Source organism: Phalacrocorax carbo, chromosome 5 (genome assembly GCF_963921805.1).
Source record: "Phalacrocorax carbo chromosome 5, bPhaCar2.1, whole genome shotgun sequence".
Lineage (NCBI taxonomy): Eukaryota > Metazoa > Chordata > Aves > Suliformes > Phalacrocoracidae > Phalacrocorax > Phalacrocorax carbo.
In genome coordinates, this window is record NC_087517.1 from 27,274,368 (window position 1) to 27,300,321 (window position 25,954).

At 39.0% G+C, this 25,954-nt stretch overlaps 1 protein-coding gene across 4 annotated transcripts in view; it reads right to left on the reverse strand.

Moving 5' to 3' along the window:
* Nucleotides 1-10,448, reverse strand: part of CWC22 (CWC22 spliceosome associated protein homolog) — a 33,906-nt gene extending 23,458 nt beyond the window's left edge. The window contains exons 1-11 of one of the 4 annotated variants that reach the window (XM_064451742.1): nucleotides 10,357-10,448; nucleotides 9,585-9,696; nucleotides 6,625-6,692; nucleotides 5,673-5,789; nucleotides 5,285-5,539; nucleotides 4,668-4,796; nucleotides 2,251-2,419; nucleotides 1,790-1,843; nucleotides 750-885; nucleotides 456-662; nucleotides 275-337 (exon numbers count right to left, since the gene is read on the reverse strand). In XM_064451742.1, the coding sequence (XP_064307812.1) occupies nucleotides 275-337; nucleotides 456-662; nucleotides 750-885; nucleotides 1,790-1,843; nucleotides 2,251-2,419; nucleotides 4,668-4,796; nucleotides 5,285-5,539; nucleotides 5,673-5,789; nucleotides 6,625-6,692; nucleotides 9,585-9,611 (1,225 nt within the window). In that variant the 5' untranslated portion in view covers nucleotides 9,612-9,696; nucleotides 10,357-10,448. The other 3 variants (XM_064451740.1, XM_064451741.1, XM_009504420.2) reach the window with 3 other exon arrangements.
* Nucleotides 10,449-25,954: the final 15,506 nt, after the last annotated feature.

The window sequence follows — 25,954 nt, forward strand, 5'->3', positions numbered from 1 at the left end:
GAATGTGGTGGAGCCAAAAAAACAGGTATGTCATAACTGAATGACAACATAGCTAGAGAAACAATAGTGAAGAAAACAGCAGGAATACATTGGAAAGGTCTATGATGAACAGAAAGACAGTTATCTGGGACACAAATATCACCCACTGTTAAATAATAAAGGTTGGTAACAATAGTTGGGTAAGTAAATGCCCTCTAAGTGTGTAAATATAGAAATATAATATATAAAAATATTTCTAGTATATATAAAGAACATATATAGATACACCCCCTACCTTTCTTCAGCATTTTGTATTTCTCTTCATTTTCCATAAAGTTCGGATCCATCTTGAAAACATCTTTAGAACAAAAGAGAATCTTTATTTAAAATACAAAATTAAGAAAATGAATATTCAATCTTAAATTATTTTTTCATGGGGAATGCAGTCATAGAATTATCTTCTATTTCTAACTTACTAAGAACATCCTCTGGGTTGTAGTCATCTTCTAATGGCAACATATGAGTAAACTGATCCTCCTCTTCCACTAGATCTAATCCCTCTGGAATGATCGGATGATCCTTGAAGCCATCCTTCCGTACAGCAAACATGACTTCTATCATATACTGAACACGCATATCAATTTTAGATTCATGCAGAATGTGTCGAAGACGGTCAAAGATTGCTTTGGAAAAAGACAGAAATGTAAATATGAAAAGGATTTACTAACACAATCACCAAAAAGACAAATGCTTTGGCTAATTATACTTACCATTAATACCTCTAGGAGAAACTTCTGTTAATTTGAGCCCACTCTCTTTAATAAATCCTATTGCTACTTCAATACTGTCATCAGTAGGCCTTTCAAGAAGCAAAGTGAGCATTTCCAAACATAAAACCTCATGAGCCTATGGAAAGAATATCAGTAAAGAATTAGAATGTACTACAATTTTACAATATTATTACAGTGACTTACTCGGCAGAGCAGTCTGGCCTTTGAGGACGCCAGCACACCTGTTTAACCACACACACAAAGCAACAATAATGGGACAAAGCTAATTAAGTAGTCAAAATTTCAAATGTAATTTACACCAGCTTTGTAGTGAGTGTGGCTATGGTATTGAAATGAACAATCAAGCAATGAAAAACATTTTGCCATTAAGAAAAAATTAGAATGCATTTCCAAGAACAAATAAAACAACACTTATATTACAGAAAACAGTTCTAAGTGCATTCTGTCTATAATTAAAATCATGTCTTCCAGGATGAGACATGCAAGCAAATGGCACATTTCGGATTAGTTTCCTCTTTACTAAAATGCTGTATATTCCCAAAGCATTCCTGAAACACTACTTCTTGCCATTACTTAAATTGGAGTTCCTGATCTCTAACACATAAAAAAGTGGTATAGAGCTGGATACCAGTTTGATATAGATGAAACTGAGTCTAGTTCTACCTACACAGATGTTTAAGTCGGACAACAGTGTTGCAAGAAAACTCCATTAAAGATCTGTGGGACAGGGCCTCAGATGAAGCCTACTTTGCCTTGAGATTTGTCTGAATACTAGCCTAAACATATTTACAAAGTCTAGGGAAGCTCCTGGAGTATAAAAGTGATGATAACTGCATAGGTGATTAGTAATGTCTTTTCTAACAAGGCCCTAACAACTTATAGCAGGCATTAAAATGAAACCTGCACTCAGATTTTCAGTAACCTTTAGAACAGGGAGAGCAACGTAGGCTACTTCTGTCTTAAAACTAAAAAAATAGCCATATGGGGTTTGGATTGAGTAGAAACGTGAAGTAACATACCACATTCTGATTCATCAAATGTGCCACAAACTTTGAAGATGTTAGGCAGAGTTGCTGCAAAAGAAATAAACCAGCAAATTTTAAACCCATCTTGTATGGAAGAAAAAATTTACTAAGATTTGTGCATCTTGCAATCAAATCAAGTCATGAAACTAACCATTTTGGGAATACTGATAGTTGTTCACAATCAGGATTATACACTTTCAAAGAAACAAAACAAAAAAAGAAAAAGGAAGAAGGAAAAAAAAAAAAAGAGATAAACTATCACAGTACCAACCCAGAACAGGTTGTCAAGCTGTCATCATACTCTAATGCTACTATACTTAATGTGTTAGTGACAGGTCCCAACCCACAGGTCCTGGTTGTGCTCCTTTGAAGTATGTAATTTGAACACTCTTGATACAAGGTTAACACAGAAGAATTACAAGTTTCAGCAGGTTGCTTATTCGCATTTTACATACCTTATCATTTCTGCGATACCCTTTGCGAAAATTTAGTATCAACCTCTTGAGAATCAGTTCACCAATATTTGGAAATTTTGAGTTGATAATTGCCACAAGAGCTGCATAAACATGGGTAAAAATCGGAGAGGCACTCTGAGCTTGCAAAATGGACCTAGACAGCAATCCCCTGTGAAAAATATGTAAGCTTAAGATTTTTCTGGTAATTAAATGTTTAATGTTTTTATTCAGTATGTATCACGTAAAACAGTATTGTACAGTTGGAATAGTTAGAAGATACTAGATGGTCCTTTTCAAACCTCTGTTTATCATGCCACAAGCAGAGTTTTGCAAAATGCATTGCCCAAGTGAGCCGAGAAATTCTTAAACATACCTTCTCTCTCTTAAATATCGTTCCTATTATAACTACATTTGAAAATGATAAGCATGTAAAAAGCCTCCACCTTGTATCCTGCAGTTATCCCTTTTCTACCCCAATGCAGGCTCTTCTTAGCTTTGAAATTGATATGATTGTGCTGTCTCTTTCTCAGTTGAAAAAACAAAATCCTATTTGTGACAAAAAAAAAATATCTGCCCTGCAACTATTTATGAAAAACACAGGATTGTGTTCCAGTATAATAAATGAACAAAACAAACTTCTAAGAAATAAAAATTTTATTTCCATAAAAGGTTCCCAACAATAAAGATCTACCTAGGAGTAATAAAACTGAATGCTCAATAAAATCAGGATGGGCAAAGTAATGCTTTTCTCAAATGAAACTGCATATTTTCAACATAAAAATTACATTTTGGAATTCAGAACTGATTATAAAAGACTACTACCTAGAGCTGAAATGAATGTAAGCACAGGGCTCATGAGATAGTAGTTCTTTCATGGTACTAATGGTTTCTGTTACATTTATATCAAGACTAAAGTCTGAAAAGAATCTGAGACTTCCCCCCACCTCAGTTTTGTTTTTTGTAATGCTTTACACAGAGCTTGACTGTCGCTCCACTACTCCATTGCAATTGGGTGAGGGACAGGGGCGGAAAGCCCTCCAAATGTGAATCTTCAAAGTGCACACTGGTATCCAACTCTATCCTCTCTGCGGTCTATTGAAGTCTCCCAAAAAGCCTCCTACATGGTACTAAGTACAAACTGTCCTAGGACCTTATTCCTACTTACTTTGGAGCTGACAAATGGAACAGAACTCATTTCATACCAGTGCACAGAAACAGAATTATTTCATTTTGAAAGTCTTAGTTACTCCTCGCTTAAGAACTGAAACTGGTCCGGTTCAGATCCTATTTACCCTCTAGTCAGAAAACTTAAGAGAAGCACTCTACAACCAGGTAAACCTTCACGTCATTAGTTTTATATGCACCTTTGTACAAATTTGGAAGTCAAAACTAACTGTAAGAAGGGAAATTTTCCATCTACGCTATTTTGATATTTATAAGCTTATAAGCCATACAAAAACTTCCACAGACAAGGGTATTCTAAAAACATTCAATAAGCTCATTTTTAAACTACTGCTTCTGTGAAAGGTAAGTTTCAGGGACATGAGATGCAGGCAAGTATAACAGTTCTACAAACAGACTGTTCAATACTTCGTTATTACTTTTAACAGAACTCCCATTCTGAACTACCTGCTCACTCTCCAGATTTTGCTTGATTCTCTTCTGTTATTTTTATGCTACTTGCAGGATTCTGATTTCCCCACCAGGTATGACATATATGAAAATAACGCATTCCTTCGCTATAATGTCCTCAAGCAACAGTGATTGATTGTGACAGAAAAAAGTGTTGCTATCTGTTTGAAATGTAACAGAATTATTTCTGGATATTTTATTCAGAGGGATTGTTTGCTGGTGGTAGTTTAGCTTTGTTTGTTTAAATGGTAGCCAATTTAAGAAACCTATGCTCGTTTAGACTAGCATATTTAACATCTATTGGCATCAAAATTGAAGCAAGGAAAGTCATCACACAGTACTTGCACAGTCACTGGGACTTAATACTGAGCTCAAATAGCATAATAATCTTTTCTCTACATTACAACAATACACAATCCAGCCAGCTAACTGTAGTAAAACTTGTTTTGCTAAATACTTGCTACAAATATTATTTGTCCCACAGGGAAAAAAAAAAATCACGGAATACATAACTAAATAGACAGACACCTGTAAACTGCAATCCTTTCAAGTAAAATGCATAGGCAAACGTTTAATAAAAGGAAACCTATACCATCTGTTGCACTCTTAGTCCTCCAAGCATACAATCCCTTCCTCAAGTAGAGGACTACTCTGCAGAGGACAACATAGCCTGAAGTTCATTTTTATATCTGACTAGCATCCATAGACTACACATAGCAATGTACACATTAACAGTATATGTATTAGCAGAAAAGCAAAAGAATTTTTTAAATATTAAGACTTACCTTCCCCGAACAATATTTTCCTGAAGGAGCTCATGAATGATATTTTCTATATTAGAAACGTTCACTTTATTGACAAGACCATTGATTGACTTCTTCAAGGCTTCCCAACTCATCCTCTGATATGCCAAGCTATTACAAAGGCATCACAAATTGTTAATTCACAAATTTGACGTAGCACTGAGTGGATTTTTATTTATATATATAAATATATATGAAAATGTGATTGAAAGTTGTAATAAGTAAAATAGGTAAGAAAATATTTGCTGCGTAAATATGAAGACTAGTTCACAATTATATATTTAACTACTAGGAAATCACTGAACCAACATGATATACCAAAATGTAGTTCTCTGCAGATATGGTATAATCCAGTATGCTCAGTTTTTTAAGATATTCCAAAAAAATCCCTGCTTATGTTCTGTAACCCACTTTTCCATTTGCACCTTGCAGCAGAAGCAGGTACAATCACAGTCTGATTTGTCTTACATTTCTTCTGATAAAAATATACCTTCAAATGAATAACAGCCCTCAAAAAGGATCTCATTTTCACCAACATTCACTAAAACCCTTTACTGTTTTGCTTTTCAGTAAAAATTCTAACGCTATTTTCAACTCACCTATTTTTATCAGTGATTTGCTCTTGCATCATCCTGAGCTTGGCAGGTGGAATATACGCACCACCTGTGCGAGTGAGGATAGGATCCACTTCTTCTTTCTTCTTCTTTGAAGTGGTCTCATCATGAGCAAGTGAGCTCTGGACTGTCGACCTCTCTGGACTCCTACGATCAGGTGATGAATACCTTCTCTGCTTCCTTCGATCAGATTCTCTCTCCTCCCATTTTTCATGGTGTCTTTCCCTCGCCCTTTCCGTCCTTCTTAACAAAAAAAAAAAGGAAACAAAACAAAACCACATACCAAATCACCCAAGGGTTCGTGAAAAGTTTTCACATTTTATTCTTTAAAATGAATATTTTATTACTGATTAAGAAAGGGCTTGATACTCACCTTCCTTCTGAAGTTCTGTCATCATAGTATTCCCTTCTTGAATATTCCTGATCATATCTGCTGTCATCAGAGTACCTTCTCTTTCTGGGAGATGGAGACCTGTCATGCTCTCTATCCCTATTTGCAACCCAAGACACAAAATTCTTACTAATAGACTTAGAAAAGCAATGCTATTAAGATCTACTTACAATACAATGTTAAAAATATACTAACTGTTCCACTATGCAACCTGAGTTTCAATATACACTTCATTCAAATAGAAGATGCTCCTCTTCCAATAATTTGTTGTCAGGGGAAAAAAAAAATATCAAGAGAAGCGCTGTAAAAGGAAGCTCCTTGTAGAACTTAAAAATAAACACTTAATGGTAATAACATTAAATACCAAAGGTAAATTCAGCAATGTGCATTCTTTAGAACCTATGCATTCATTTGTTTTACCTACTTTTGCCTGCGTAGCATGAAACAGAATGGACACAATTAGAAAAAAATGATATTATTCCTAGTTCAAGAGGTTTCAGTCCAATTAAAACATAGATATACAAATAAACTAGTAACAGTTCATCTCATGCCTTGGTGGATTGCACTTCAAATGATATTTCTCCACCTCCTGCTGGCATCAATAAGCTTGCTCTAAAGTGACAATTGTGGTATCAGCAATATATGAATCCAAACAAAAAGCTGGCATATAATTTCCGTTTTCAAGTCCCATGAAAATTTAACTGAATGCTAAAGATTTTTTTAAATATTTAATTTTAATAATAAATCTACTTAATTAAGGCTATATTGGCTTTCAAGTATTTTATTAAGCCTACGCTTATCTTTTCACCACTCAGTTAATACATAAAAAGAAACAGAACCTGTTTTTTTTTTTTAACTTACCTAACTCACTATGTGAGGTATATACACAGAACTGGAGGGTATAAAAAAAAACCACAATAACCAATCATTCTACCTGTCCTCCGGAGACAAACTTCTTTGGCGTGAACTGTAGTTTTCCTTCCTTTCGTAACTGGAGCCATGCTTTAAGAAAACAGAAAAATCAAGCTCCAACATTATACTTTAGTTACTGTAAACACATATATCCTGAGATCAAAGCGTTCCATATTCCCTACTCCTTCACAAGAAGTAAGGGGCATCAAATAAAGCTAATGGCAGTTAGTTATGACAAGGAGAGCTGGTCCTAAATAACAAGTAGTTAAGCAGCTGGACTCCCTGCTACAGGATACTGCAGGTGCCAAACTCTTACATGGCTTCAAGAGATGGGACAAACACTGAAGAAAAATTCACACGGGTTACCAAAGAAATTATCTGGCTCAGGAAGTGGCGAAGAGGCAGAGACTGGGAGAGTACGTGGGCAAGTACTTTACGGTTGCCCTGTTCCTAAACTCTTCAAGGCATCTGCTATCAATTACTGCTGGAGACTAAAATATATGGACCTTTGGTCATCCTTTCCTGCTTCCTTCTTCCATACTCCATTTTACACTTCGCTGCATCACACCCAATACCATTAACAGAATTCTACCGTGTATCTGAAGTGCATCTTTACTCTCTCCTAAAGATCAACTTTGTTGCATAATTTTTCCCTTTCCTTCCACCTTTTTACTAACCATGATTTATTTTCTCATAAGTCATTCCTAGTTTCATACCTTATAAACATCTAAGTTATGCTGTTCCACTTGACAGATCCTGGAAGGAAATTTAATTTTAGATTTTTTGAAATATAAGTTTGTAGGACTGTTTAAGTGTGAACCACTTAAGTAGTTCACAGCAAATTCTGTGGTCTGAGCCATAACATATAGAATTATGGAGCATGACAGCATCTACAACACACACAGAAAGACATTGACTGTATCAACATGTTTCAAAACTACTTTGGTACTGCTAAGAAGCAGCTTTTATGACCTCTATACTTTCACTGTAAGGGTCCTCTCTCTTCCCTTAAAACATTATAATTTTTCAGAACCACAATCTCATGTTATCAACCAGTGATCAGCTGTGAATAGGTAATGCTTCACCTTGATGCAGAAACTCAACTCAAGGACTTGCTTATGCATCTTGACCAAACTTTTTGCAGAAATATTCACCTCATTTGTTGAAGTGGCATTCTATCCATTAACATGCTGGTGCACTAGTTTTTGCCCCACCAAATAACCAGTTCAAACTGTTGGTTAGTAGAATAGAATGACACCTCCTTCATAAGCAGACCCTTTTGGACAGTTATACCCAATGATCTCCGAAAACTAAATCAGAAAGAAAAGTACCTTTACTAAATGGCCAGGGTGGCATTTAAAATGAGCTGTTCAAGTAAAATCAACATTGACTGACGCTTCCTGAAGAAATAATAGCAACATGAAAATCACAAGCATCATCCTATCAATAAACCAATGAGGGTGACTTGCTATCACTCAAGCAAGTGTGTATATACCTGTAAATATACATATTGGTATTTTTGAGGCCACTATAACACACCCTAGAGTGCAGTCTTCTGTAGAGTACGTTTCTAACTCTGTGTTAAAGTTATTCCCAGTATTATCTTGCCTGAACCAAGACAATGGTAAAAAACAAATACGTTGCATCACTTACTGAGAGTATGCATCCCTACAAAAGACAGTAATGTTATCTTTGATGGCAAAGCTGGTACAAGAAATTCCCATATTTTCACCATGGTTTTCTTCCCCTTTCAATACTCATTTTTGGGACTACACATTATAGCAGATCACTGACATAATTCAGGGTTAAAAAGAGTCCTCAAGTTGTTTGTATTTTTCCCAAAATAATATGATGCAAGACTGTATCCTAAGCTTCCAAGAAACTGGTAATAAAAAACTTTGAAAAAACACAGAACAGTTACTGTATTTGAATAATATTTAGCCAATGGGAAGAGTGGATCGTCCTAAAAAGACCCACTTCTCATGAGTTCTACATCAGCTGCCTTTGCCCAAGCAGACTCGTGTTCACAGAAATAAAACAATGTTACAGCTGTGTCTGTATTTGGCAGTTCTCATGTCTCCTTGCAAAAGGAGCTCTGTTTGCTGAAGAACTCATCACTCTCAGCTCTTTGTGACCAGGCTTTCTACCACAAGTTAGTCTTCTTCCTTGTCCATTTTGATCCAAATCATTAATGGAAGGTGTCCTCTCAGTGTGCTTTCACTAGCTGGCTTATTTTGACTGATGAGGGAGCACTACTGTAACAACCAGATTGGGAAGATATGAGAAGATAAACTATCCTTCAAGCATTCCTATTGGAAACCACTTCAGTCAGAAAAAAGTTGGAACCAGAAGAGCAAAGAAGCCTATGTTGAACGCTAGAAACATAAGCAGAGAAACATCATGCATTTGAGACAGCATGTCAGAAGAGCATTGCTCTGCTAACCTGCCCCAAATGTAGTGTACTTTACAAATGTGGCATTTCTAAACCATCATTTTAGGAGAGTCCTTTTAAACCCAATTTTTTCTTCTTGCATTCCTAAAAATCATTCTGATCCATTCAGAAACGTACCACGCAGCTTTTAAAAAGGAAAGCTTTAACTTTCACAGTAAGAAAAGCAGTTGCCACATTAACTGCTACTTCTTGCCTCTCTACCTTTTAATATCACTTGTCAATTTTTCAACACCTCTTTCCTCTGTTCCTCCACACGCTGATGTTCTTTGTTGAGCCACCATTCATTTAGTTACTTTATCATTATATGCTAATAATGTGCAGAACTTCCATTGTTAGGACATCATGCATTACAAACAACAGTAATTCACTGACTTTATAGTAATATTTCTCTTGTAAACAGCTGCTATCAATTCTGAATATTGTTTGCTTTACATTCAGGGAGTTTTATTTAACACAGTATCAGTCACAAGCCCAATCACCAGTAATAAGGGAATAACCAAACCCTACAATTCAGGTTTAAGAATACTTACATTTACTTGTGTCACCCTGCTCTTCATCTTGACTTCCTACTTTTTATGACGTTCTGTATACGCAGCACTGAGACGATCCAAGGTGGAGTTCAGTGTATGAGAAACATTTCATCTGTAGCACCCAGAAGGTAATCAAAAACTTTCTACTGTGCACAGAGCAGGAACCTGCCCTTTTAACTTGTTCCTTAAAGCCACCCTTGTGTAACTCCTTAAAACAAAACAAACGCCCCCCCCCAAACTACTCAGACCTCTCGGGGCTACACAGCCCCTGCCCTAGGAAATAAATGCTGCAAAAGGGCAGCCGGGCGCTCACCCGCACCCCGACCGCGGCCGCTCGGCGCAGCCAACCGCCAGCCCCGGCAGTCAGGCCGCGCAGGGGGCTGCCGAGGCCCTGCTCACAGGCTCGGCCACAGGGCGCCCGGCCCCGGCCTCTCCGTGGGGCTGCGTCACCGCCCGCCCACTGAGATCCCCCATCCGCTACGACCCCAAAGGGCAGGCCACGACCACCCGGCCCGCGGGCGGCCCCGGCCGGCGAACGGCGGCTGCCCCCACCCCCGGAGGAGGGCGGGGAGGAGGGCAGCCCGCCGCCTGGCCCCGGGGAAGGCCAGTGCCCGCGACCCACCGAGCCCCGCACCTCCCGCCCACCGCCCGCGGCCCACCCAGCCCCGCACCTACCGCCTGCGGCCCACCCAGCCCCGCACCTCCCGCCCACCGCCCGCGGCCCACCCAGCCCCGCACCTACCGCCTGCGGCCCACCCAGCCCCGCACCTACCGCCCACCGCCGCGCACGGCCGCACACGCCGTCACTTCCGGTTAAACGCGGCGCACAATGAGCGCGCCGAGCTCGGGCCCCGCCCAGCGGCAACTCTCCGGCCGCGCACGTCGAGGGCGCGAGCCGCGCAGGAGGGAGGGCGAGGTTGCGGCCGACGGGTGGCACGCGCAGTTCTGCGGCGGCGGGCCGGCCGCCCGGCCGCCATCTTGGGGGCTCGTCTGTGCTGTAAAATCGTTCGTAGCAGTTGTTGCAGGAGGAAAAAAAAAACAACCAGCAGGAAATAAGCTGCTAGAGTGACTCCTAAGTGAGTAGCTCTGTAGCAGGTGTATTGCTCCTTTCAGTTCAGCCTGCGCTTCTCCTGCAGATTTCTCAGGTGAAGGCATCTCAGAAAAAACCCATTGCTACCAAATGTACAAGGTTCCTGTCAGAAACATAGGTAACAGCGAACAAGCACTGGACTTGCTTCCCTGAAGGAAGAGAAGCTATCCAAAATCATCCACCATCTCTGTACAGTTCAGTGAATTTACTGAGTGAATTTAGTACACCTATGCACTTCTGTCACTTACACATGAGCTGATGATGAAACATTGTTTGAAATACGTCCAGGACATACATAATATGTTATACCATGTTGAGGGTTACAATGCTGCTAGCATACCTGCTTATTAGAGGGGTAGTTTGGCCTTTACAAGTTTAAAGTAATCAAGAACCCCTGATTCAGGCTAACAGGGCCTGTGGGTTATTATTTGCACAAATTGGTTTGGACTGTGGAAAGTAATTATCTGCATAGGGAGGGGAAAAAAAAGGGAAAATGCTATGTAAGGTCTTAAAATGCTTACAGTTCATTTTCAGCTCTTGTGAGATAATGAAAATAAACTGTTAGAGGGCACAGCAGATCAGAGTCAGAAAGGCATTAGTTCAGCCAAGAGCCAGATGGTTTCTGCAGGGACATCTGTAACCAAGCCGCTGCACTGCAGGCCGCCAGCATCCACATGCAGGTCCCTGTACATGCATATGTAGTGGCACACAGTATTTGCTGAGGGGAAGAAGGTGCTGGAAAAATGTTGCTCGTAATTCCCTCTTTCAAACAGAAGGGAGAAATGCATCAACAGCAGAGTAATGCTGATGAGCCATAGCGTATGTTGTCCTTAGGCTGACTCACAGCCAAAAATAAGGTGTTAGCTGCTAATGCATTCTCTGTGTTCCTCCCACAGCTGAAATTTGCTCAAGTGTGATATTCACAGACCACAAGATTGGATCCCGGGAGTGGCAGGTATTTGCCTGCAGCGGCCCTGCAAGGACTGGGGGATGAAAGCTTGTCATCTTACATGCCTTATTCCTGTTCTTCCTTCCCCTCCTGCAGGAACTGTACCCTTGACCATGCGCTCCAGTCTTGGCAGTGGGAAAATGGTTCCTTTACTTTCTCACAACTAGGTAGCTGTCAAGAGGGAGGTGTCCTCCCCAGTGCTATGGAGTCCTTGTCCCGTCTCAAGCCCCTGGGGCAGCCCAGATGGCCAAGTCTGGGGACCAGAAGCTGGGGGATTCCTGCCTGTGTCTAGGATCATGTAGCCTTCCTCTGCCACATGCTTTGTAGCCCTGATGCACTGCCTTGGTGCTCCAGGTTGGTGAGCCAATCTTGAGTAAGTTTTTAGTGACTGTGGTCCTAAGACCTGCAAAACTCAGGTCCTGCCTGGCATTTTGTAAAGCAAGAAGAGACCAGAGAGCTGAACTGCTCACTTTAGCTGCAGAATGACTAAGAAGGGCCTAAGGGCTTAACCTCCTCTTTGTGTTGTGATGCTGGTCAGTCTCACAACAGTATGGGGAAACAGTATGAATGGGGAAAAAAAGAGATGCATAATTTCCTGAAACAATAGGAAACTGTTATTGAAATGTTACAGAAAAACAGTAAATTCAATATACCACAAAGTATGGAATAAACAGTGAAATCAAAATGGTGAACTAAAGAAAGCAAAATGAAGATATTGAATTTAAAAAAATACTAAATGTTGACATTTATGACTCAAAGTTCTGTAAGAAAACTCATGTAAAGTAGAAGTCCTATTCAGTGCTTACTTTTTGAGGAAAATCCCTTCAATACAAAGTATTGGAAATCTTCCATTGACTTATTCTGTAATATTTATTGCTTAGGCTACAAATTTTAAGCTCCACACTTTTTTGGAAAGCATAGTTCGCAATATCTTCTTACTACTTTCTAAAAATCATGTACTGTCACAAATCCCAGAATTTTTTTCTTGTTCACACAGCTCATGCTTACAAGCAATTGTTGGAAGAGGGAACATTTTTAAAATGACCTTTCAGGACACTGATTTGCTTCCTTTATAATTCAGCAGTCTCATTCTTCTGGTAACGCTTGATGTATACCCATGTGAGTCAGTTCTCATTGTGGGACTGATACGAGGCTTCTGCTTTTGGAGGATTAAGATGTTGATTAAAAAAAGGCAGCTACCGAAAGGATGGGCATATTTGTTACTCTTAATAACAAGGAAACTTTAATTTGTACATGCTCTTAAAGATTTGTCATTGCTTAAATACATGCATATAGAGCACTAGATGAGAGTATTAAAAATTTAGTTGTGCTCTACATGTTTAACATTTCACATTTTATTCACTCTCATCAGTATGGAAATACAGTATTTATTTTGTGAGAATTCTCTTGGGGCAAGGCTGTTTGTACTGAAACAAAATGTTTTTAAACTCCAGTGATGCAAAACACCTCCTCATTGTGCCCTATGGATTGCTTTGCAAATTCAGGACTGCAACATCCTTTGTATCCAATTCTTACTTGAAGTGAAGCATGGGGCTGGCGAATTTGCAGAGCTGGGGCCTAACTGCTGTGATCTTGTAAATAGTGTAGGCTTAGCATGATGACTTTGGCTGGGGCCTTATTGCTTAATTGCTTATGGAATTTTTTTTTTTTTATGTTTGACTTGCGTATTTTCTAAGGGCAAAGGATAAGCTTAGTTATATAGCTTGCAAATTTACCATAATTAGGGCTTGATTCTACCACCAGATTCTGTCATGCAGATGATTATCAGTGACATTAGGACATTATATCACATAACCAGATGTTCTGAAATGCTATAACTTAAAAGAAGCATTCCTCCCCAGCACTTATGCTCACATTGAGTATATATTAATAAGTATAAGTCTGGTATTTTTTTGATTTAAATATAGGAAAACATTTTAAGCATTATAACTTCCATGTAGTCACACCATATAGTTAAAATTCAGGTCCAGCATTTCATTCTGCAAAAAGTAAATGGATGCCATTAAGAGTCCATTGTCACTGGTGCTTTGGTTTTCATGAACACAGCTAGTTGGCTTGGTTGGCTTACAAAATATGTAAAGAGGAGAATAAATGAAGTACACAATCAACTAACTGTTTCAACATATTATTATGAAACTACAATATTTGTTTTGATTCTGCTGTCATCTGTTTGCATTCCAAAACCAATGCCGCTGCTTACATTTCTTTTGGACATGCGCATCTCTGTTTTAGTAGGGTCACTAGTAGTAATGAGAGCCATATTCAAAATGCAGATACATGTCCTTTTACTATAAAAGGAGGGAAGTTTGGTTCAATCTCGTGTCTAAGAAGTTATGTATTACAGTTTTAGAGCCTACAAGCCAAATTCCTGGTCGTTTCTAGAGATACTTCTGATCTGCAAAGCATATTCTTTCCTGCAACATCAGTGCCTTTCTTTTCCTCCCTCTTTCTTACCAGTCACTTGTTTTCCCACTGCAGCACTTTTGTCATACTGCCTGCTTGACCTTTGCTTTTTCTGTTGTAAACTTTCAATGAAGAACAGCTTCTGAAGAGCAGCTCTGGTTTCTGCTCTCTGAAGGTGTGATTCTTGGGGCCATGGTGTTTGGTACTGCTTGTACTGCTTTCAGACCATATTGCCTGCCATGACAGACTGCAGGTCTTACTGGGAATCCCTGGGTCCTAAGCCTGGTCTTACAAGAAGGAATGAAATTATGCTAAGAAACTATACAAAGATTTCCAGTTTACCACTTGCAAGAGAACTTCACTCTCATATTGTACTTATCAGGTTACCTGGAGCTGTGGTTTGGTTTTTTTTCGGGGGGGGGTGGGGTGTGTGTGTGTGTGTGTTAATTAGATAACATTATAAGTAGGTAAAAGACTAATTTTATTCTATTAAACTATATAACTTCAATAATAGAAACTGTTGCTGAAGCAGTAAATGCATTTCTAAGATTACACTTGGGTACTTCAGTGTCTCAACTAACTTGAAAGGGTAACAGCTTGGCCTTGCACCTTGGCCCAAGAGCTCCTGAAACATTCAGAGCTCTGTTTTTTCTTTCAGTGCTGAAACAACCAAACCCTTTCAGCGCTCGTTTCTCTTTAGGTCAGATGACTTCTAGTTTTTGTAGCTACTCTTTCGTTTAACTGCTTCGTGCAGGCAGAAGGAGGACACAGGACAAAGAGTCCTGTGTATTTCTCTGGTTTTGTTCAAGCAGGAATCCAGCTTCCTGCTTTATAAAGGCTCGTTTCTCATACCCTGTTCAGGGAAATGACCTACCTTTTCCCCCGCTTCTTTCCTAAATGTTCTTAAGTTATGTGTTCCTCTGATCATTAATGATACCACATTCCTGGCTGTGGGAATGGAAGAGCTTGTCTTCTCCTTGACCATGTAATTTCTGTTCAGGGCTCCTGAGTTGTTTTGCCAGTTTTGCCAATGACTTGCTGCAATACTTGGGGCTAATTCCTAATCTTTGTCGCTATTCAGAGAAGTCTTTTGTAGAATAACGCGGAAAACACAGCTTTCTGGGGTGTGTTGCTTTTGTGATCTAGTTTATATTTGATCACAGTTTTTGTCGGTTTTTTCCTTTTGTGGATAAAACTACACGAAAGCAATGCAGTTAATATTTTTAGTTGTTTTTTTAATATTTTCTGGTAATGTTCATTTTTAAAACTATCAGCTGAATATAATAAAACTTCCTCAAGGTTGGAAAATATCACAAGGGGTTTTTTTCCCTTTTCTTTCTTTGTCTAGGGTCTTTCATTAACCTATTTATTCTTTACTGGACTTCTGTTTTGTCGCATCATGTAACACACCTGTAACACAACTTCCATTGCAACAAGTATGACAGGCATAAATCCTCAGTGCTCAACAAAAAATCCTGATGTAGAGGCTAGGGGACATTTAGATTTGACAGGCTAAGTCTGGTTAATCTGGTGCAGCAATTTAAGACTTAGCCACCAAGATTTAAGCTGTCTGCCCTGCTCTTCTGTCCAAGGCTATGATCCCACAGAAGAGTGAGAGAAGGGGGACATCAGCCCATGACTGAGATGATTGCATATGCTATGCAGTATTTTAACTCAAAACTGCTTGAGTTTAAACTAAGATACCAGTCTTTACTCTCAAGCACTTGAAGTGTTTAAAAAACGAGTACATACCTGTTCTCAAACTTTTCCAAAGGCCAGTAGTGCTACCATAAAATTATGCATCATACCCAATACAAATATTCTGCACTCCAGAGATATTTTTACTTACAAAGCCATAAAAGTCAACTCATTTACTTTGCAATACTAAGAAGAATAATCAATAAAGCAAGGAATCCCAAATGAAAACAAACACAGGAATAGGATATGTTAAGTAGTAATAATGGGGGAAAGTATCTGAATTTTTTTCTGCTTATAACTAAGTTTTATCTACAGAATTTTATTTCTTTGTCTTTCAAAATTATTTGCAACTGTGGCGCTTACACAGGAGACTGAAACCAACATGTATCTGGATGGTTATACAGATTCTGACAATATGAATTGTTGGATGCTTTCACTAGATATTCCACAGACACACTGAAAATACAACATCGCCTGCCTGTGAACTCTCTATGGTTTCCCATTCTGCTGTGAAAGTAATCTTTTTCCTGACTCATACTGTGTAAACAGGTGTCATCAAATAAAAAGGCATATGGCATCAATGTGGCAGCAGCATCTCACGAGAAGGACGTCCTGTGGCTGATGGCACATGTACTGTCACTCAGGCTGTCCCTCCAAATGCCCTGGGAGAGAGCAAACACAGACAGCTAAGCAATCCCCTCAGAGGGAGCCTGAGGACAGGGATGGGAAATAAACCCTCTGTTTCAAGGTGCCTTCACCAGGAGACAACTGGTTACCCCTGAGAAACAGGTTTCTATGTGATTCTGTGATTCTGTTTGGAAAGCAGCTGAGTAACACAGGGCGACATAAATTACACTCTTCAGTTTCTCTGCTTAAATGTGTAAAGCGGAGCAGAGGCTGGGAAGGTGGGATTCATTGAACAAGAAAAGGAAAGGGCAGTTTAATCCTGAACAGAAGCAGTGAAGTGAGGCTGTCCCTTTGTCTTTTCCTAAGTTAATGCTTTTAATATTGGATTATGGAGTGAAGCTCCCTTCTGCTCATTTCTTCTCTGGTCTGCTCATCTTGCAGTCCCTCTTCTGCAGCATGTCACCCTTACATTTTATTTCTTGTGAAGGTGAATGCACAATACCTTCAGTTTTATAGTGGGCCTGGACTTGTTGTTTGGTGGCACACTCTGAGATTTAAGTTTTAATTCTGTGAGGGTGAAAAGGCATGCATGTCCAAAGCCTGCACTTCCTGAGTGAATGCTTTAAGGAGTAGACAGCCGTGCAGGTCAAATACCCCAGACCAGCCTTTTTGAATCTACTACACTGAAGATCCCAAGCGTACGGATTTTGAAGTAGATCCATGCCTCTGGTTTCTGACTTCTAGAGAGCAGGAGGAATTCAAGCACGTCCTGCTGCTTGGTGTGTCTTGCACAGCATCTTGCTTAGCATGTGCATCTTAATTGCCTGGGAAGCACTCAGGTCTCTGTGGTTGTGGTGGATGAAGCATCTATCTGTAGCAATCCTAATCACCCTGCAGGAGTCATGCAGCTTGTCTGTAAGTGTAAGAGATGGCTGGGATCTCTAATCTCTATCTCAGTCTGAAGTAAATTCTTGCAGTTGGAATGGAGAATGATTATGGAGTCTGGAAAAAAAACAAACACCGCAAACCAAACAAAATCCAAAGACAAAACCACACAAGAAACAAAGCAGCAAAAAAAAAAGCCCTGAAGAAGTGTATGCTCAATCATCAGTGCTACACGTATGCACAAGTAACCCCAGTGATCTCGCAGAGCTGCCCCCACATGCAAAGAGCACGTCCGCAGGAAAGAGCACCTTCACCCAGTGGAACCAGTTAGAGTGTGGCAGGACTGTGTTCAATGCTGTTCTAAAACTTGTCCCCCCCCCAGTTCCAGTAAAAGCAAGAGTAGCCCATGAACATTATTAAACAAACACACACTGGAAGAATCTGCATAAAAGTGCTCTAACTAGAGCTCTTTGGAGATTACTTTCATATGGCTTTATATTTATGTCTGAGTTATCTCAGGGCGTATCTACTGCACAGTGCAAGTGCAGAGCTAAGTTAGCTCTAAATGAGCTAGTTCTGGTACCAGAAACTATGTAGCCACACTAAATAGAAACCTGCTGTCTGATATGCCTTATTTCATTAGGTTAGCACAGTGGTATGGATGGGCTAGCAGGATCTGAATTAAGTCATGTCAAGTAGCTTTATGTATATTTAGGACAGCAATAATCAACATAGAATGCTTCTCTTTTTTTTTAAGTGATTTCAATGATAGATCAGACCTTAAAATACAATAACACTCAATTCATAGAAAATTAAATCAACATGAGAAGTTGTGCCTTCAGATAAGGCAAATTTAAAATATAAATTTCTACATACTGAAAATGCTGAAAGCAGTGATAATTCAGCTGAGGCTGATAGCAATTAAACCAAATATAATTATAATCTTTGAAACCTGCACAAAGGGAGAAAGGATAATGTGTCCAATAAATTCATATTCATCAGCTTAATGCTGTGCATGAATACTCCGTTAGTAAGTGGAAACATGGTTTTAGTCATGTTCTCCCATGGCAGTTTTTGTCATTGTGCTTGAAATGATACAAGTTAAAAATCATCCACATGCTGCACTCGCTGGACTGGTACCTCTCCTGGCATAAGCAGCTATAGCTCCATCAACTCCAAGGCTTCTGCAAATGAGCAGTAAAGGTTTGTATCTAGAAGCTCACTGAAAGTGCCTAATACTACTGGAGGAGCAATGATAGCTGCTCCAGTACCTTATTCTGGTACCTGATTCTTTGCAGTTAATATTGCTTCATTAATTAATCACAGAATAATGGATTGGAGACTTGTTTCCCTGCCTGCTTTATTAGGAAGAAGGCAGTTACATACAACTAATTCCCATTCCAGTTAATCAGTGTGACCTTTAGCATGCTGTAGAATTAAAATTTTGTGCAAAGCTCAAACTGTATGCAAAGCTGTTACAATGTGCCAGCCGTAGGATATCACTCCACACCTCAGCTGACAGAAGAAATCGCATCCTCTGCACTTTCAGTACGAGGTCAGTTAAGTGAGCTGAGCCTAGCCAGCAAAGGAGGTCTGAAACAACAAAGCTGAACTTGTTTGGAAGTGGAGTGAGACACGGCTGTGCAATCCCTTCTGCCACCTTTTTTGTGGCAGCAGTCTCTGCTACAGGGTGTTAAGAAGCAACATGTGTGAGAGAGAATGAAAGAAGGAAGCTCTTACATATATCCTGCTGTTTCAGAGGGATCTACTATCTATGCTGTGAAGTCCCATCACTGTTATATTTTAATAAATGCTAGAAGATCATGGATTTACAATATTATCTCATTTTAGTACCACAGGTGGGTGACATCCATGACACTCCATCACAAATTTTATTTTTTCCAAGAAAATGCCAGCAGACTCCTAGCTTGTTTGGAAAACTCATCAAAGCAAAGCTATCCCCATGATTTCAGCAGGTAGGGACAGTCTCTCAGCTGCTTCTCATAGTAGTAAAAAATCTGCTCAGCTCCTGTTTAAAATAGGTTCATAGTCTGTATGCTAGGATTTCCTGTCTTTTAATTTTGTGGCAATGCTGTTCTTTGACTAGCTTCTAGGACTGCAAACAATTCCTGTCCCTTCAGGCGCCTTCTGCCCTCAAAGTAATACACAGAGTAAGCATATTATTGAGAAAGGGAGGGCAAAGCAAATGCAGAATGGCATTAAAAATATCTTTTTTTACTCTCAGGTTTCGCTCATTTATGTTGTTAATGTTTATTTGAAATCATTCCTATTTAGTGCTGTGGATTGAAGCCAGAGGTAGTGCTGTAGGTGCAGGTCACTCCAGTCTGTGTGAACTGGTGTTCTCCTGTCACTTCGTACTTACACACCGGAGAAGAATGCCAGTTCTTGTCCACAGTGATGAGAGTTCATAAACCAAGGTGTTACTCCACAGCCAGCCCCCTGAAGTTAGAATAAAAGTCTGTCTAAAATTTTGAGGCTATACCATTAATCGAACTGTGTCATCATTTGGGAGCTTTAGCTTATTTAGCAACAAAAATCCCTTCTTAGCAACTAAACACCTTTCAGTTATGTTTTTGTTTCTTGGTGCTGATTTTTTTTAGCCACTATGAAGTATTTTTGTGTCTCCTGGCCTTTCAAGAAAAAAAAATATCTCTGCTTTTCTGCAGGGCTGGGACAGTAGAGCGCCCGTCATGGGGACATGATGTTCAGTGCCAGAAGGTGGGTTTGTGCCCAGAAACTGTGGGACAGGGTATAATGAATGCACTTTTCTTTTGGCCTACCTGCATTAAACTGGTGATTGTATAGCATAATGCGCTGGTTAGTGATTTGGGGGGTTGTGTCCATATTCTTTGCTAAGCGTGCAAAGCTTATGTGATGTAATCCTTCTCTTATTGAAATCTTGATATGTAATTTTACTCAAATGTTACTCTTTATATAGAAAGGGAAAATGTCTGTAAAGATATCAAAAACAAGAATATTCCATCCATACTGGAAATTCCACCTAAATTTTGTCCTGTACTAAGGACCAATGAATTAATTGTTACATGCTTCTAAAAATGTGGCTAGATGGTTAGACCATTCTTCAGCTTTGCTTTTTCAAGCTAGAAATGGAAAATATGCATTCTTCCCATAGTTCCTCTTTCACAACAGGTAAAAGAAAAAAAAGGTCCCTTTTTCCTTCTGTCACTTTTCTGCTGTATTTTCATTATTATTTCATTGAGCAGAAGCAGCCACTCAAGCCTTTAACTAAAGGACAAGTTAGCATAACTATTTCTCTGCTCCTGAACTGGCGTTTGGAGGTTGTGTACATCTTTCATCTCTTTGGCAATGGAGAGAGAAAGGTACTGTCTGACTAGAGCTAGTGACTGCTTGCGTGAATCTCTTGTGAGATTAAAGCACAAATACATCAGGGTAGATGGTGGATCATAATGTACTGGAAGGGACCTGACTGAATATAGTTGGCCTGATATTTAGTGGTCCTGTAACATTAAAAACTTGCATATTAATTACTTCTTCTGAATTTCTTCAGTTTCTTGATAAATCTTATGGTCCTGATGTCATGACAGAACATCCAGATATTGGGAGAACATTGAGCACCCCTTGGAGCTCCTCGATCCTGCAGCATATCCAGCTGTGAGTTCATCTCAACAGAGGTTTAAAAACTTATAAGGTTGTTTGAAATCTTTTTTTTTTCAGAGTTTAAACACAGTAACAATGCTAGGAAGACCCCCTGAAGTATTTCACAAAGAATCATAGAATCATAGAATGGTTTGGGTTGGAAGGGACCTTTCGAGGTCATCTAGTCCAACCCCTCCTGCCATAAGCAGGAACATGTTAAACTAGATCAGGTTGCTCAGAGCCCCATCCAGCCTGACCTTGAATTTTTCTAGGGATAGGGCCTCCACAATCTCTCTGGGCAACCTGTGCCAGTGTTTCACCACCCTCATCATAAACAACTTCTCCTTATATCCAGTCTAAATCTACTCTCCTTTAGTTTAAAACCGTTACCCCTTGTCCTGTCACAATAGGCCTTGCTAAAAAGACTGTCTCCATCTTTCCTATAGTTCTCCTTTAAGTACTGAAAGGCTGCAATAAGGTCTCCCCGCAGCCTTCTCTTCTCCAGGATGAACCGCCCCAACTGTCTCAGCCTGTCCTCATAGGAGAGGTGCTCCAGCCCTTGAATCATTTTTGTGGCCCTGAACTAAGAACTTCATTATATACAGAAGAGTAACATAATTGAAAAAGTCAGGAGAGTATAGTAAAAGAAAAAGTAACAAATTCTACACATAAGCATATTTGTATTAAAATATTTAATTCCTCTGTAACAGCCAATTAGTGTTGCAGTATTAGGTTTTGTACAAAACATGTTGCCAATATTCTTTTACTGGAAGTGATATGTTTTAGTTATATTAAAGAGCAGCACTCGCTATGTGAGATCAACAGTTGTGTTCAAGGTGAAAGTGATCCAAGGATCTTCCCTGACTTCTGATTGTAGCTGGTCTAAATCCTTGCAGAGCCTTAACGCTGTCTCCTGTCTCTCATTTTAATATTTTTAATTGTAGTTCATATTGTAGCAATTGTTCCTTAATCCTACCCAGAAGACTCTCTTTTTTTTCCCTAGATCAAAGCTTCTTCTGGTGGTGTGTAATGGAAAGGTTAACACTTCAATCTAGAAAAGAAGGTATTTCAGTCAATAAATAGAGGTGCACTAAATAGATAAAAACAATTACTTTGGAGTGACAGTGACAGCATGTATGTAATTCAGTATGATTTTAAACAAAATACAGAGTTTCTGTCATGTTTAAATACTGAAAACAAATGCCAAAATGTTGATGCTCCTTTGATAGTTTTACCAGTTGTAGCGTGGTTTTGAACACTGTATATTCAACAGTAAGAGCTCTTGGCCTTTTTCCACTTTACCTAGAAGCAGATCTAGGTAAGATCTGTTAATATTTTTTCCCTTTAAATTACTGCGTTATATTGTCTAAGATTTTATTGAGAGCAGTGTTATCCAGAAGAAGTCACCATAACAAGCCCCTTTAGAAGTGTGTTCATCATGTCATGAAGTGCTACATTTGATAATTATCTTTTCTTAGTGCTATAGCAGACCTTCAAATTAATAGCTATTGCAAACTATAAGCAAGCAGTAGGTGCCTGACTTAATTAATTGTGACTCTGTGTGATGTGATTTGTACCTCAGTGCTGCTTGTGCTAAAAATGGGCACTGGTTTTCCTATGCCATATGGCTGTATTTCTCCAAAGGGCTGTGATACAGCAACTTTAGGATCTAGAATACTTCAGTGTTATTTGATGATTTAGTTACCATTATGACCAGCAGATCAGAAGATCTGCAAGCACCAGGGCACAGCTAATGGAATAATGCCAAAGTAATCACATTATTGTTTTGATGAAGACCTCCTATAAATAATAAATAAAAAATCATTAATAGGAATACCAGAACAGATTTGCTATATGGTCTAAATAAAAACAGACTGTACAATGACATGGGTGGGATCTTCTCAAGGACAGAATCCCACTGCACTCAAAGAAGAGATTTCTTATTTTCCCCTGCAAGGTTAAATTCTAATCCCAAGCACTGCCTCCTCCCTGCAGCACTGTGGCTGTGCACAGTTCCTCCCAGCTACCCAGCGTAGGAAATTCAGCTGCTCAGCTGCTCGTAGGTTATACTTCTTTGCTGTCCTGTTACTGGTAAAGTAACTACTTCATGAAACTTCTGGGGACACCATGTCACTGACAAAAAACTGTCTGCTTCCCAGGAGTCCTATAGATTTCATTCTCGCTGTGGGGAGGATCACATAAAATAATGACACTCTTCTCTTTTGAAAGCACAAAGCAATCATGAAGAGTGCTCACAAAAAACCTGGCGGCACTTTCTATCAATCACGTCTGTGTCCCGCTTAACAGGAGGGATTCCAGCATATCGACACACACTTCAATTTTTTATGGATTTCTAAAAATTCAACATTTTTTTCCAAAATATTCAGTTGTAAATGTCCCATCCTTTTTGATCATGGTGAAAAGACTTCTACATTATCAGGCATAAAATGCAGCATGAAACTATATACAAAAATAGTGATTTTCTTTAACATTTTGCTACAGAATGTGTGGTAAAGTCCATATCAGAAAATGTCATGTATAATAACTATCGAGTAATTAACCAATAATTATAGCAATAGTTAGAGTCATACCACGTTTTAATACCTGATGAGTATTAATTTTTTTGTTGTTTTTAATGGGCTTTCGCCTTGAATGTTAAATTTGAAGGGAGACAGTATACTCATCTCATGGTTGGTAACTGTACTTTCTATTTTGAGTTGAGTCTTTGCAAAGTACCAAATGTTCCTATTTCCTATGAGAAGAGTTTCCAAATAAGCCTTTGGCAATGTGTCTGAACAAAGTGGGACCACTGTAGAAATAAACTGGCTTTGCGTCTCAAATCTCCATGGGGCTTATGAGGCAAAAATGACTTCAACAGAGAAAGTAGGTTAAAGCAAGGACAGACAGCATCCTCAATCAACAGAGCTGACAATAAGCACAAATACTCACCCGATTCAGTACGCTTAGGATTCAGCAGTTCTGAAAAAGGGCACAGGTCACAAAGAATAAAATTACTATGATTTATAAAAACAAGTTCCTTAACTCTTACGTGGATGAGGCGTCCTTCAGATCTACTATGACTCAGCTTTAAACTGGGTTTACTTCAGAGATGTAATTTTAAAAATTTAATTTTATATAATCTTAAAATTTGAAAGTAGTCTGGTTTTGGACATGAACGTTTCCTGAAGACCTGATCTGATTTTCTTTTCAGTGTGTGTTCCTGCCAGTATGCATTAGTAAGTGTTTGGGTTTTTGCTGTGGTTTTTTTTTAAGCATTAGATCATACGTAATTTGGTTGCATGAGAATTAATAGGAGAGTGTCTTGTTAATAGATTCTTTTTAGAATTTCTTCTTTCAGACACAGATTCTCTAGGAATTAAAATGTATTCCTATTTTTCCCTACCTAGTCAAATAGCTGTTGTTATTTTCTACCATACCAATTATTAGTAACAATATGGATTTTCCCCCCACCTCCTACCTATAGCTATAATGAGCTTTTACTTCTGGAAATCCTTTTGTAAGTTCCCTAAAATATTGTTCCACTGCTTCTCAGCTTCAGTTACAGATTACCTTGAATGTAGTTATTAATTTTTCATACTGAGGAGTTTTCATAGCTCCAAAATTTACTGATAATGCTTCTATCACTTATGTCTCATTTTCTATAGTAGCACTGTGTATCATTGTGGAAAATTAAATTCTGAGAACAGAAGCATCTTGTTTTTCTCAGCTTTTCTCCCTGCTTTTCGTAATGAAACAGTGCCCCCAAGAGCTTTTGTTTAGGAAGGGGCAGTTTAAGAAAATGAAGTCAATTAACTATTCACCGGTATATTAATCTCCAAGTATAAAAATTCTGCCAAGTATTGCAACCAGAGATGTTGGTTTGTAGGACAGTTGAAAGACAGTTTTTTTTGGTTTTCTTATTTTGTGCCCACTAAGAGAAAGTTAACTAAATGACAGAATTATTCTAATATTTCCAGAATGGAGATCGCTGCCTGCAGAAGACATCTTTGCTGGCATTCTGAAGACAGGGAGGATGCACTGTCCACTGTCTGCCGAGGCTGGGGAGCATTGCTTCTTGGCGAGGTTCTTTATTGCTGGGCTGGTTTTGTCTTTTGCTGGCTGACATCAGGACAGCTGGCAGCAGTCCAGGAGGCAGCGGGAAGCACTGTTTGTTTGTTTGTGTGTGGATAAGCAGAGAAGAAAGATGGCATGAAGTGAAGAAGAACAAAGAGAGAGTAAATAAGGAACAGCTTTAGCTACAGCAGAGTCATAAAAATAAAAATAACAAGCCTATTAGGCGTTTTCCCTAAAATACATGAAATACACATGAAAATAATAATGAATAGGCTCTAAATCTCATAGGGACAGATTTTTCTAATAACCTCAAGCAATATAACTTTTTAGAATTTTTTAAGTGTTAAGAGTCATCACTACTTTTTCCAAGTAATACACAACAGCTGATTGACAGCATCATGACTGAAAAAACTGAGGAATCATCATCACAGCATCTAGTAAAAGGAGGAATTTTTTAAAGCAAAATTTGGAAATGAAAAAATGACAGTTTATCTGCCAATGAGCCTTTACATTCAGAGAGAGCATGAGGGAAAGTGGAAGGGTAAGAGAGAAAAAGAGGTCTTGAAAACAGGAATGGATGCCACTTGGGAAAAAAAAAATGCCTTCATTAATCTTGGCATTCAATGAAGAATTGAATTCAATGTATTATTAGCACCACAGAGCACAAGAAGAAACATAAGCAAAACAAGAAAGAAGAGAAAAGGATGGGTTTTGTGGAAAGTTAATCACTGGCTTCAGTTTGCAAACTAGTTTTGTAAATTCATTTAATGATAATCCAAAGGTGTCTGCAGATTACCCACCATATACAGACACGACAATTTGGACTGCAGATCTTCCTGGAAAAGATGATGCTCAGTCTATTCTGACTGCTTGATAGTATATTAATGTAGTTACTGATGGAAAAAGTAGCAATTCTTATGGTTAAGTAAAAAAGGGTGTACATCAGAGTGATGCTACAAGTTTGTGCGTGGGCACTAAACAGCT